General features: G+C 45.5%; 2 protein-coding genes across 9 annotated transcripts in view; one reads left to right on the forward strand and one right to left on the reverse strand.

The window, feature by feature from the left end:
- On the forward strand, positions 1 to 1,785 carry Tppp2 (tubulin polymerization promoting protein family member 2). Its single transcript, XM_027922403.2, has 3 exons — positions 1 to 173; positions 420 to 573; positions 1,603 to 1,785. Exons 1-3 carry the CDS (start codon positions 1 to 3, stop codon positions 1,783 to 1,785), a joined length of 510 nt encoding a protein of 169 aa, XP_027778204.2.
- Positions 1,786 to 2,807: 1,022 nt separating this feature from the next.
- Rnase13 (ribonuclease A family member 13 (inactive)) overlaps positions 2,808 to 12,598 on the reverse strand; it is a 41,438-nt gene continuing 31,647 nt past the window's right edge. For 7 of the 8 annotated variants that reach the window (XM_071607735.1, XM_071607731.1, XM_071607736.1 and 4 more), the window contains 2 exons: positions 6,341 to 6,469; positions 2,808 to 4,215 (listed from right to left, as the gene is read on the reverse strand). In XM_071607735.1, the coding sequence (XP_071463836.1) occupies positions 3,309 to 3,779 (471 nt within the window). In that variant the 5' untranslated portion in view covers positions 3,780 to 4,215; positions 6,341 to 6,469 and the 3' untranslated portion in view covers positions 2,808 to 3,308. The remainder of the gene's footprint in view (positions 4,216 to 6,340; positions 6,470 to 12,598) is intronic. The other variant, XM_071607733.1, reaches the window with a different exon arrangement.

Raw genomic sequence — 12,598 nt, forward strand, 5'->3', positions numbered from 1 at the left:
ATGGCATCAGAAGCAGAGAAAACGTTCCAGCGATTTGCTGTCTTCGGAGAATCATCAAGCAGTGGCACTGAAATGAACAACAAAAATTTCTCTAAACTGTGCAAAGACTGTGGCATCATGGATGGCAAGGAAGTCACCTCCACTGATGTGGACATCGTGTTCAGTAAAGTGAAGTAAGAAGACAAAGGTGGGGGTTGGGGCATTGCCAGAGCAAGGCAGTTGGCCATGAGGTGTTGGTGTGGACCAGCATTGGTACTGGGCTTACCAAGCAGCCTGTGAGGTTGGGGAGGGGACCTGCCCAGGCTGTTCTCTGCCCTCAAGACATTTAGTGATAGATGGGACAAAAGAGGCCAAGTCTGAGTAAGGGAAAGGTAATGAGTTCATATTCAAAGTCCCTGGATTTCTGTCTGACTCACCAGGGCCAAGAATGCCCGAACCATCACATTTTCAGAGTTTCAAGAGGCAATGAAGGAGCTGGGCCAGAAGCGGTTCAAGGGGAAGAACCCAGATGAAGCCCTGCAGGCTGTTTTTAAACTCATGGAAGGCAAGGACCCTGCCACCACTGGAGTTACTGTGAGTGATGTTCTTCATCCCTAGCCCTTTATTCTACTTCCCTAAATCCCTACTGCTGCAGTCTCCCCTCCCATTCATTAATGTCCTGAATCCAGTGCAACTATAGGAAACAGAGCATTAAGTCTGTGGTGCACTGTTGGTACTGGCATAGACTTTACAGACCATGTAATCATTCCAGAGGTGACCCAGAGAAGGGAAATAACTTGCCCAAGGTACATGGCAATTGGGGGTTGAAGCTGAGCCACACCCCTAGCTGCAATATAGCTATTTTAATAGTAGAATTTAGAATCATTCCCAAGTCTCCAGGATCTGAGCCAGGCATCTAGGGCTTTGGGGGGACATTAACATAGAGGGTTTGGAACTTGATCCTCAGTCCTCCTCCTATTCTTATTTAAGATTTAATCTGAGATCCCTTGCCAGGTTTGGTGGAATATGCCTGTAATCCCAGTCACTAGGGAGATTCAGGCAAGATTACAAATTCAAGGCCAGCCTCAGGAATTTAGCAAGACCTTCAGAAATTTAAAGAGACCCTATCTCAAAAAAATAAAAAGGACTGGGGGATATAGTTCAGTTGTAAAGTGCTCCTGGGTTCAATCCCTAGTACCAAAAAAAAAAAAAAAAGAGAGGGAGAGAGAGAAAGAGAGACCTCTTACCTGTCACCCACCATTTTACTTAATTGTACCCTCTATATGAAAAGCTATTTCTACTCTGTCCATTGGGTCAGAGGCTGAAGTTCTTTGGCAGCAGTCTGGTCAGAAAAACTCCACTGGAAACAGAAGCATCCACCCCACCCCCCCCTCCTCACAGACCACACGCACTCTTACACGAGATTCCTCCTGCCTCAGGAGTAGATGGCTCTTGCCAGAGGTCCTGCCCACAGCTGCTTCTGGGCCATGAGGAAGCAGTACTGTGCCAGAGGCATAGCAAGAGCTGTGCACTCTTGTTCTGAGGATCTAAAGCCATCTTTGGGGAAGGGCTGTGACAGTGCAGGGGAAGGAAGAGGGCTCAAACCCCTCCTCTGGCTTGCAGAAGGCAACAACAGTAGGTGGAGTAGATCATCTGACAGACACCAGCAAGTACACCGGTACCCACAAGGAGCGCTTTGATGAAAGTGGCAAGGGCAAGGGGATTGCAGGACGGGAAGAAGTGACTGACAACACTGGCTATGTGAGTGGCTACAAGGGTGCTGGCACCTATGATAAGAAGAAGTAAAGAAGAGCCTCATCTTAGCCTGCCCTGACCCTTCATCTTTAACACCAGGGAGCTTGAGAAGCAATAAACATCTGTGTGTGCAGCAGCAAATAAGCTCAGTCTAATGAGGGTGAGGGACTAATTGTTGCACTGGTGGAGAGGGGGAATAGAGAGAGCCCAAGGAGTCAGGGTATAGCCATATGTCCTTTTACCCTGTCTAGTTTCATGACTATCAGCTGTAAGTTAGCACTCCCCTCAATTTCTAACAACAGGATGAGGAATATACTTGGAGATAAAAGATGAGCAAGATGTGGAAGCATAAGTATTTATGTGTTCACATATCACTAGTATCCATCCCTTCTATCTCCCAAGGGGAATAGCATTTTCTTATTTGACATAATGTGACCTAGCTGACAATTATAGGAGCCCCCCCCCCTTTTTTTTTTTGGTACCGGGGATTGAACTCAGAGGTGCTTAACCACTGAGCCTAGCCTCATCCCCAGCCCTTTTTATATTTTATATTTTAGAGACAGGGTCTCGCTGCTTAGGGCCTTGCTATGTTGCTGAGGCTGGCTTTGAACTCAGGATCCTCCTGCCTCAGCCTATTAAGCCCCTGTGCCAGCTAATTATTTGATCCTTTCTTATCCCTCTAACCTTCCACATATAATGCAATCCAGGTTTTGTTGGGAGAGAAATAGAAACCAGGTAAGGCAGCCTGACTCCTATTACAAATTTGTTCCAGAGCTGGGGGAAAGGAGAATCCATTTTCAACACCCAGGTTAGAAGTGAGTTTTACCCACCCCAACTCCATCATGGTACCCATGGAACGGAAGACTTCTGTGTGTATTAGGGGCTGGGAGGTTCTAGGGATCAAACCCAGGACCTTGCACATACTGAGCAAATATACTCTGCTACTGAACTACATCTTTTGATTTCTATGGGTAGCTGGGCAAGATGGCCAGAGATGGGTGGTCACTAGGTCTTGGAGAGCAAGAAAAAAAGAATTAAATCAGGACTGATTCAGATGCGTTTTTTAACTTTTTATTTTGAAATGATTACAGATCCACAAGAAGTTGCAAAAATTGGTATAATGAGGTCTTACGTACCCTACACCCAGTTTTCCCCAATGATTCTATCTTAACTCAGAATGTGGTTTTAAAACTTTACATGGCCAGAACCAGGCCCACCTCATCCACTTCATGCTTTATTAGCAGCAGACCCTGGAGTTTGGACAATGTTGGGAGCTACTGAAAATAAAGGAATGGATGAGAGAAGATAACTTGAAATCCCAGTGGCCCTAGATGAGAAGGAAGGCAGGTTGACAGCAGTGGGAGTGCTGGGAGAGATAGCTCCGGACTCATGAGGAGGAGAAAGGAAAGGGCAGGTTATATAAAGGGAAATATCAATGATTTCCAAGAGGTGCAGAACAGAGACTGAGGAGGATTGTAGGGAAATGAGGCTAAAGTGAGTCTAAAGGTCTCAGGGAGGTTCCTATAGCTAGAGATACCCACCAGGTAGGTTTGGAAGGGAAGAAATTGTCAATTTTAAGTTCTCTTGTAGAGGCCAAGGATACCTATCGGTTGGCCTTCATACTTGCTGGAGCAGAGCAGGTAGAGCTTTCGGTTGGTTTCAGTGCTTGAGTAGCGGCAGCTGGTGGGTGGCTGTCTCTTGTTCACTCTGCAGATTGTGATGGGGAAGGGCTTCGTGGTGAGTGTGCAGTATTCATTGTAGTTCTCACAGAAGCTCTCACTATTCTTGCAGGACTTCCAGATGGTTTTCCAGGGGGTGTGCAACACGTAATGTGTCTTAGGGCAATACCATTGTTCCTTTCTGCCCCGCACGTAGGACATAAAACCATTACAGTAGCCCTTGAAATCATCCGGGAATTTCACCTTGGGATAGTCCATGTTTAAGGTGCGGAAGTTCTGGACAGCAATCTCCAGCTGGACAGCCATGACCAGAGTGGGCCCTAGAACAAGCTGGAGGAAGAGAAGCTGGGCCACAGCTGGTGCCATTCCTCCTGCTGGCAGAGTTAAGGTGGTTGGAAGTAGGGTGGGCCTACAGTGTCTGTATGCCCCTTCCCAGAGCCTCCAGTATTACTCAACCTTCCCCATATGCCTTCCCTGCTCTTTTAAAGGTGGCCGTTCAGCCCAAGTCCTCATGACCCAGAGAGGGGAGGCATTTGCCCAAGTCCACCCAGGTAATCTGCCATCTCCACCATCCCTCCCTTGGTCCACCACCAGGTCTCAGTCTCACCCAGTCTGTGAGCTGCAACACTTGTAGAATGAGCTTCAGCCAGCTTGTGAGAAATGCTCCCAGTGGTCCCTGGCCCAACACCCTTTGCTAAAAAATGCAGAGCACTAAGAGGAACAAACTGGGCTGATGAGTCTAACAGTTCTGGAGGAAGAACAGGAACTGAAGACAGCTGGGCGGGGCAGGGATGCTTCTTGCCTGAGGCCAAGAACAAGCTAGAGGTAAGATGAGGCTAATAAAAAGTCTCTAGGTAAAGACCAACCTGGAAAGAATGAGTGGGCCCTGAATTTGGGGACCCCCTGTGCTGAGGGGGTTGGATGGGTGGGAGGAAAGAAACATTGCTCTCTGATCGTCTCTTCATTGGTGTCCTCAGAACACTTAGTTCCAGCCTCCTTGCCAGAAGTTTCAAAGTTCCTGGGCTTGCTTTGATGTTTGCTCAGGCTCATCAGCCCTGCTCTCTCAGCAAGGTGAAAAGGAAAGCACCATCATGTTTCTGAGAAATAAAGTGCTTCTTATTCCTGACCCTCAGAAAACGGAGGGTCCAGCACTCCCTAGTCCCGCTCACAGGAGCCCCCAAGGCCATGTGCACAGGCACCTCCCACCAAAATGCCAGGCTGAGAATCAAGGACTACCTCAAGGACTCCCCACAGTCCCTGTCATCAACCAATGCCCCTAATGTGTGATTCAGGCCCCATCAGAGCACTCCTGGAAATCTATGCACGATGACTCTAAAACCCAAAACTTGACAGATTGTTTCTAACAGTATAACCTGGACTTAAAAGGTTGTGGACCCACTGAGCCTGGTCTGATCAGATTCTCACTCTCGGTTGATCTTTGGGAGGTTTGTTGTGCTGGAGAAAGGGCCAGGTTTCCTATTTCTCTTTTTACCAAATATCTGCCCCTTCATCAAAAAGCAAGCTTCCCGGAGCCTGCCAACCCTCGACCTTGATTTCCACAGGCCCCTCAGCCTTGTGTCTATGCAGGGTGTTGTCAACATTCTGAGATTTCTCTTAGAAATGAAAGTGAAAATCTTTTCACTTTCACCAGCAGGAGAGGGAGTCAGAAGGCTGAACACTGAGTACTCTGAGGCCCACTCTGCAGCCTAGGGGGGGACAAAGGGAGACCAAAGAAAGAAGTTGCTGTTCTCTCTATGGCCCCTTATCCACGGCTTCCCAGACTTACCCTTCCTATTGCACAAACTCGAGTCCAAAATAAGTTCATCCTTCTCACAACTCACTTCTGTGTTTACCTCAGTTTCACCCAGTTACCTGTGCAAGAAACCTGAGAGTGATCCCAGGCTTATCTGTCTCCCTAACCCACCTACTGGGGGGTCAGGACTGTGTGATGGCTAAGATCAAGGCTTTTGAGTAAAACAGACCAGGAACTGAATTCTGGCTCTGCAGATTACAGACTGTGAGCCACCAATCCAAGCTTACTCAATCACCATGCACTTCCAGGTCTTGAGGATACCATGTTATACCTCATGGCAGCATTCATATTCATTAAAATGTATATCAAGAGCTTTCAGGTCAGTGTCTGACACCTGGTGAATACTCATAGTGTGAGCGCGAATCCATCAGTTATGCAGCCCTCACAATCTTAACCTCCCCCCATATTTGCCCCCCTCCCCCATTCCTATTTTTTCCTCTGTTCAGGCTCTCTCCTCTCCTGGATACCACACAAAAGAGGCTCAATTCAAATGTATTTTTCATACAACTGTCAGAGTAAAAATGTAGTCTCCTCTTTTGTCTGACACACTGCAACGGCTCCCTCCTACCTCCCAGGCCTTGCTTGTGCTTCTCAACCCCAAATGTTGCCCCTGCTCCCCGTCTTTGAGAGCTAGGTCATACCAACACTCAGCCCTGAGGTCTCATTTCAGAAGTCTCTGCTTGGTTATGAAGGAAATGCCCTGATTCTTCTTAATTTATTTTGGCAGTACTGTGGATTGAACCCAAGGCTAGTTAAATGCTCTACACTGAACTATATCTCCAGCCAGAAGTCTGTGCTTGGAAGACCTCCCCTATTGTGCACATCCAAGAAAGTGAGGATAAAGCCCACCAAAACAGGTGGCTCATCTGGATCCTTCAGGCCACTCAAGACTACACTGAATGGGAGCCAATGAACTGTGGTTCCTGAGCCTGGCTTTGAAGAAGCCGACCAGAAAGGCTGTGATCTCAACCTTGAATCATGCTACCTCTTCCCTAGTCCCTCATGGCTGCAGCTTCCCTGAGAAGAGACAGGGCTTTTTATGCCTCTTGGACTTCTCTCCCTTCATTCCCTACCCACCATTACCACTCTTACTCCTCCCCACACCTCCGCTCACCTGTGCACGCAGGACTGCAGAACTGCAGAACTGAGCAGCATGTTCAGTTCAGGACTTCATGGTTGATGACCAACCCACAGAGTTTGTTTCCTCTGCTGGGAGGTGGGATACCTTTTTCACCTCAGAAGGCTGCAAGAATAAAATCAGCAAACATGAAAGGGCTTTTAAATCATTAAACAATACATAAATGGAAAACCAGAATACAGCTCTCCAAAGTTTACACACGAAGTCACTTTCCACATTTGCAAAGTCTTGTTTATTCCCTAAACAAGCACTCCCACCATCCCCAACCCCTGATCTGCTCACATAGAACCCCTTCCAAGTCCTATCTTAGAACTCATCTCCATGAAGTTTTTGATAATTACTTTGAGACAATTTTTTTTAAATAATCAAATGCCTGAAAGCACTTTGACAAATATTGTGGACTTATCTATAATTCAGTGGGAAAGGCACACATAAAAACACATGTTACAAAAGCATGTGCTCAGGGCCAGAGGAGTCCTGGCTGGAGACAGAACAATGGACCTTCCGATTCCCAACTGTGGTTTCTGGTGTTCTGGTCTTTAAAATTCTATCCTAAGCTGGATGCCATGATGCATGCCTGTAATTTCATGAGAACTAAGAGGTTGAGGCAGGAGGATCACAGGTTTGAGGTCAGCCTCAGAAATATAGCAAGATCCTCATCTGAGTTTAGTGAGACCCTGTCTCAAAATTAAAGTCCTGAGAATATAGCTCAATGGTCAAGTGCCCCTGGGTTCAATCCCCAGTATAATAAATTAACTTCTATCCTGGAAGTATGAATCCACACTATTACTTCACCCATTCTGACATCCTTCTCATGGTTTTATGTTCCCTAAGCCTGGGATTTTTGGGATTGTTACTCCATTACACTGGATTTTACATATAAAGAATTATCCTAAAGATGAAGAAACTAAGTTCTAGATAGTAGAACTTAGATATATGACTGTTCAAGATCACATTCTAATTCACTGATTCCCAACCAGGGCAATTTGGTAGTCTGGAGATACTTTTGTTTGTCCTAACTGGGAGTTGCTACTGGAATGAGGCCAGGGATATTGCTAAACACCCCACATTGCACAGGAAAGCTCCCACAACAAAGAATTGTCCAGACCAATATGTAAATGATGCTGAGATTGAGAAGTTCTTATCTAGTTAATGGCATAATCAAATTTCCTAACAAGAGCAGACTTAATTGTACCTTGTATATTTAAAAGAGTTGATTAAGCCAGACACAGTGGTACATTCCTATAATCCCAGCAACTCAGAAGACTAAGGCAGAGGAGAATCTCAAGTTTGTTGTTGTTGCTGTTTGTGGTGCTGGGGATCGAACCTGGGGCCTTGTGTAAGTGAGGCAAGCACTCCACCAACTGAACTATATCCCCAACCCAGAAGAATCTTAAGTTTGAAACCAGTCTTGGCAACTTAGCAAGACAACTGTCTCAAAATAAAAAATAAAAAGGACTGGGGGTGTAGCTCAGTGGTAGAGCCCCCCTTGGTTCAATCCTCAGCAATAAAAAAATAAAAAATTTTTAAAAATTGGTAAACATCTGGAATTTACAATTACTTTTATTAAACCCATTTTGATTGTAACAGTGCTAATTCTTCTATCAGCAAAAGTACTGATGGTCAGCCAGGTGCTGTGGTACACAACTATAATACCAGTGGCTTGAGAGGCTGTGCTGGCAGATCTCAAATTCAAAGCCAACCTCAGCAACTTAGTAAGGCCCTAAGCATTTCAGTGAGACTCTGTCTCTGCATAAACCATAAAAAAGGGCTGGGGATGTGGCTCAGTGGTTAAGTGCACCTGGGTTCAATCCCCAGTGCCACACACACACACACACACACACACACACACACACACACAAAGTACTGACAGTTCACCCTGGAAATGATATAACCTTGAGTTATTTTTACGGTAAAGATGACCCTCTGATGTAGTCATCTACACCCTCTTCTCCCCTCTTCAATGGTAAACCTTTGTAGAACAACAGGCTAGGGGTGTTTCCCTGTGATTGAGGAGATCCCTGAGATTTCACCCTGACTAGGCTCACCATGATTTCAATGGCATTACTTTTCACCCTGTCCAACTCAAGTTGCTCAAAGTCCTTGAACCCAAAAGGTTGCTTCATCCATCTCAACCTTTTTGTTCAATTCCAGAGGCTGAAATTCAGGAACTGCATTATCAGTTCACCAATCTATGCACCAACTCTGGGGCCTGGTGGTGATCCCACCCAGGACTGGTATCATTCTGGAAAAGTAGATGCCTTCTAACCTAGAAGTTGAATCAGTTAGGGTCACTTTCAGGCAGGGTATTCCAGTACATCCTGTGGAAGAGCAAAAGAGGTATAACAGGTGGTTCTAGTCTTTTGGGAATCAACGATCTAAGTTGGAGGAAAACAATAAATACATATGAAGAAATAACCAAAGATTCAAAGCAGAAAATAATACTTCTTGAAGACAATAAGAGCTATAGGGATGTAGAGATAAGAAAGATCTCCCTGAATTGGGGAAGGTCAGAAAAAGTTTTACTGGGGAGGAGGGTGATCATCCTGGGGCCTTGGGACAGGTCTCACAAGGTAGTTAGGAGTTAAGTGGAGATAAAGAAGATATGAAAAGCATGTTTAAAGCCAGCTGTGGTGGAACATGCCAGCAATCCCAGAAACTCCAGAGGCTGAGGCAGAAGGATTGCAGGTTTGAGGCCAACTTGGGCAACTTAGCAAAACCCTGACTCAAACTTTAAAAACTGAACCCAGAGTCCCTGCGTGGATGTGGGGGGTGGAGGGAGAATGAGAATGAGAGAGACAGGAGGGAGGAGGAAGGTGATGCAGGGAGGAGGTAGAGAGAAGGAGGGAGGGAGAGAGAAATTGTATTTGAGAAAAGAGAGAAAACCAGTCTGATTTTCTCACACTAAGTGTGTGAGAAATTATTTATTTATTTATTTATTTATTATATTATTTATTTAATTATTTATTTAATTTTTATTTATTTAATTTTCTCACTAAGTGTGAGAAAAGTCAGAGAAAAAGTAAGACAGGTTTTCCAGATCATGGCAGGCCTGAGTTTCAGACTAAGGAATTTATACTTTATTCTGTACATAAATGAGGAGTCGGGGGCTGGCGCGGGCTCATGAGACTGAGCCAACTGGTGAAGTGTCTCACTCCCAGACCAGGTCCCTCTCTCCTTCCCCCTGGCTTGTCTAAAGGCCTAGGTCTGGGAGCCAAGGATTGCAATCTTCTGTCAGTGCTGCCTTCTCAAACCCACAGCTGTTCCAGGAAAGGTCATGGGAATTCAAAGACCCGAACAGAGTCCCGCATCTGACCCCAACTTGCTGTATGTTTCACTTTCCCCAAATATGAAAATGATCCCATTACCCTTATTTATCCAAGCATCAACAAAATTAGGATAACAGAACTTGGATCTGCTCCTGTGTGGAGGGAAACTCCCTCATGGGCTTTCTATTGGTATCCAGAGGCTGTGTGGAACTCCGGAAGAGAGAGAGAGGCCTGGCTCTGAAGGGTGGGCACCCGTCCAGGCCCAGCCCTCTCTCCCCTCCTCCTGGCTCCTTCCCCGGGCAGGCCAGAGGAAACAGCAGCTGTTGTCCTGTGGGGGACACAGGCAGAGGTCCACCTGGCACTGTTAGGATTTTCACAACACCCATCCCAACTTACATATACAGGAGCCTAGGGGCAGGTTAGGCCAACAGCAGTGACCGTGATAATAGAGGGAGAAGGAAGCTGGAATAGAGGTTGCTCTCATGAAGGACTTTCTTCCCATCATCTTCTCTCCCACCATTTTTTCTTCTGTTCTAAGTGTCTCTTCTCCCTCTGCAAGTCCCTGACCAGTGCTGGTCTTATATCTGTTCCTTAATCTTTTCCTTTCTCCCATGGATACAGTGAAGGTAAAATAGCAAAATTATTCCACCAAGTGCAAAGTGAAGCAGATCTTGCAAGCTGGGTAGTTTAAGTAAACAAACAAAAACCCTCTTTCTGACCAAATAACTGAGGGAAAGCAAAGATTTCAGCCCGAATTGTACAGATAGTAGGTTCAACTCTTCTATTTCGATTTTCATGTGCAAACTTAAACCTTTACTCCCGTTTCCCTTTGACCTGAGACAGTGGGACCTTGTTTACTTCATCTGCACACAGCACTAAAGCAGCCTTCTGGAGAGACCAGCATAATGGAGTTGAAGAGCAAGCTAGGATAATTATAATGACAGGAAAACACAAGAGCAGAGGGCAGTTCAAATCGTGGTTTGGAAACATCTCACTTTAGGAGAATGGGAAGTGGAAAGCAGACTGGGCTAGGAATTCAAATTAGCTTGAAGTCTTCTACCCCCTCCTCCCACCCCAGCCTCCACTTCAAGGGTTGGACTGGCCAGAGCTAATATGCATTTGGCCCAAAGTCTGCTTTAAAACATGGATTTTATCCCCAAGCATGTGTGTTTCCACAGCAGCAGGGGCATAATACTCTACCCAGAAGTTCAGCCTGCAAAGATTCAAGCACCTTTACAAAGAAGCTAAGGCCTAGCTGAGGGCAAATCCACAGAGCCCAAGGCCTGTGTAAACTTGTTCTTGATTCTCTTTTGCCACCTAGTGGCATTTCACCTCTCCAACACTATTTTTTTCTTCCAGAGATCCTTCGTCCTCACCCAAGCAACCTCTCTACTGTTATAATCTTCACAGCAGCCACGTGATGCTTTAAACAGGCCCTCCCTGCCTCTGCTTACAGCCCTGCGGGGCTCCACATTGTACTCGGAGTGGAAGTCCCAGGCCTTCCAATGTTCTCTAAGGCTTCCTACAGTCCGCCTCTGGCACCTCTTTGAACCCCTCATTCACTTTCTCTGGCCACACTAGTCACTTTGCCATTCCTCCAGCCCTCCCCCCACCCGGGGGGAACACTTGTGTGCTTTAACACTGGTATTGGACTCCTCTCTCCCTCCCTCCCTCTCTCTGTCTCTCTCTGGAACAGTTTTCCTCCAGCAGAGAGTGACTGACTCTTCATCTTCAAGTCTCTGCCCCAGAGTCACCTACTTCAATGACCCTTCTCAAAAATCACTACCCACCAACCCCTATCCTGTTCTATATTTTTTTCTTAGCAATTATCACTTTGAGCAAAGTGTAGTTATTTATTTACTTATTTTGGTACTGGAGATTGAACCCAGGGGCACTTTAACCACTGTGCTATATCCCCAGCCTCCCCTTTTTAAAAAATATCTTTAGTTTTAGATGGACATAATACCTTGATTTATTTTTTATTTTAATGTGGCACTGAGGATCGAACCCAGTGCCTGACAAGTACGAAGCACGTGTTCCACCACTGAGTTACAACCCCAGCACCCCCAGCCTGTTTATATTTTTATTTATTTAATTTTTAAAAAATATTTTTAAGTTGTTGATGGACCTTTATTTTGTTTATTTGTATGTGGGGCTGAGAATCAAACCCAGTGCCTCACACATGCGAGGCAAGCATGTTACCACTGAGCCACAACTCCAGCCCCTATATTTTTATTTTTTAATTTAGAGAAAGGGTCTCATTAAGTTGCTTAGGGTCTCCCTAAGTTGCTGAGGCTGGTTTGAACCTGTGATCCTCCTTCCTTGGCCTTCCCAGCCACTGGAATTACAGATGTATGCCACCATGCCTGGCTTTATTTATTTATTTATTTATTTATTTATTTATGGTACTGGGGATTGAACTCAGGGGCATTGGACCACTGAGTCACATCCCCAGCCATATTTTTATTATTTAGAGACAGGGTCTCACTGAGCACTTCACCATTGCTGAGGCTGGCTTTGAACCTGCAATCCTCCTATCTCACCACCCTAGTCGCTGGGATTACAAGTGTGGGCCACCACGCCCAGCCTATATTTATTTTTTTAATGTCTTTCCTCAATGAAATGTAAGCTCCAGAAATTCAGGGACTTTGATCTTTTTTTGTTCACAGAAGTATCCCAAGTACCTTGCCACATAGAAGTAAATATCAGTAAATATCTGTTGACAATACAAATAAATTGAAAATACAAAAGCTGAACCTGAAAATACTCTTTTTTTTTTTTTTTTTTTTGTACCAGGGACTGAACCCAGGGGTACTTAGCCACTGTCATTGAGCCACATCCCAAACCCTTTTATAATTTTTTATTTTGAGACAGGGTCTCACTGGTGATTTTGAGTCTTCTGAGCCACTGGGATTACAGGCGTGTCTCACCACACCTGGCTGAGATTACCTTCTATTTACAGGTG

Source organism: Marmota flaviventris, chromosome 2 (genome assembly GCF_047511675.1).
Source record: "Marmota flaviventris isolate mMarFla1 chromosome 2, mMarFla1.hap1, whole genome shotgun sequence".
NCBI classification, from domain to species: domain Eukaryota; kingdom Metazoa; phylum Chordata; class Mammalia; order Rodentia; family Sciuridae; genus Marmota; species Marmota flaviventris.

Bases quoted from the DNA above. Each gene is read 5' to 3' on its own strand.
- Tppp2 (XM_027922403.2), top strand. From the start codon at position 1: ATGGCATCAGAAGCAGAGAAAACGTTCCAGCGATTTGCTGTCTTCGGA. The intron at 174-419 runs GTAAGAAGACAA...CTGACTCACCAG, and splicing joins ATCGTGTTCAGTAAAGTGAA to GGCCAAGAATGCCCGAACCA. The intron at 574-1,602 runs GTGAGTGATGTT...TCTGGCTTGCAG, and splicing joins CTGCCACCACTGGAGTTACT to AAGGCAACAACAGTAGGTGG.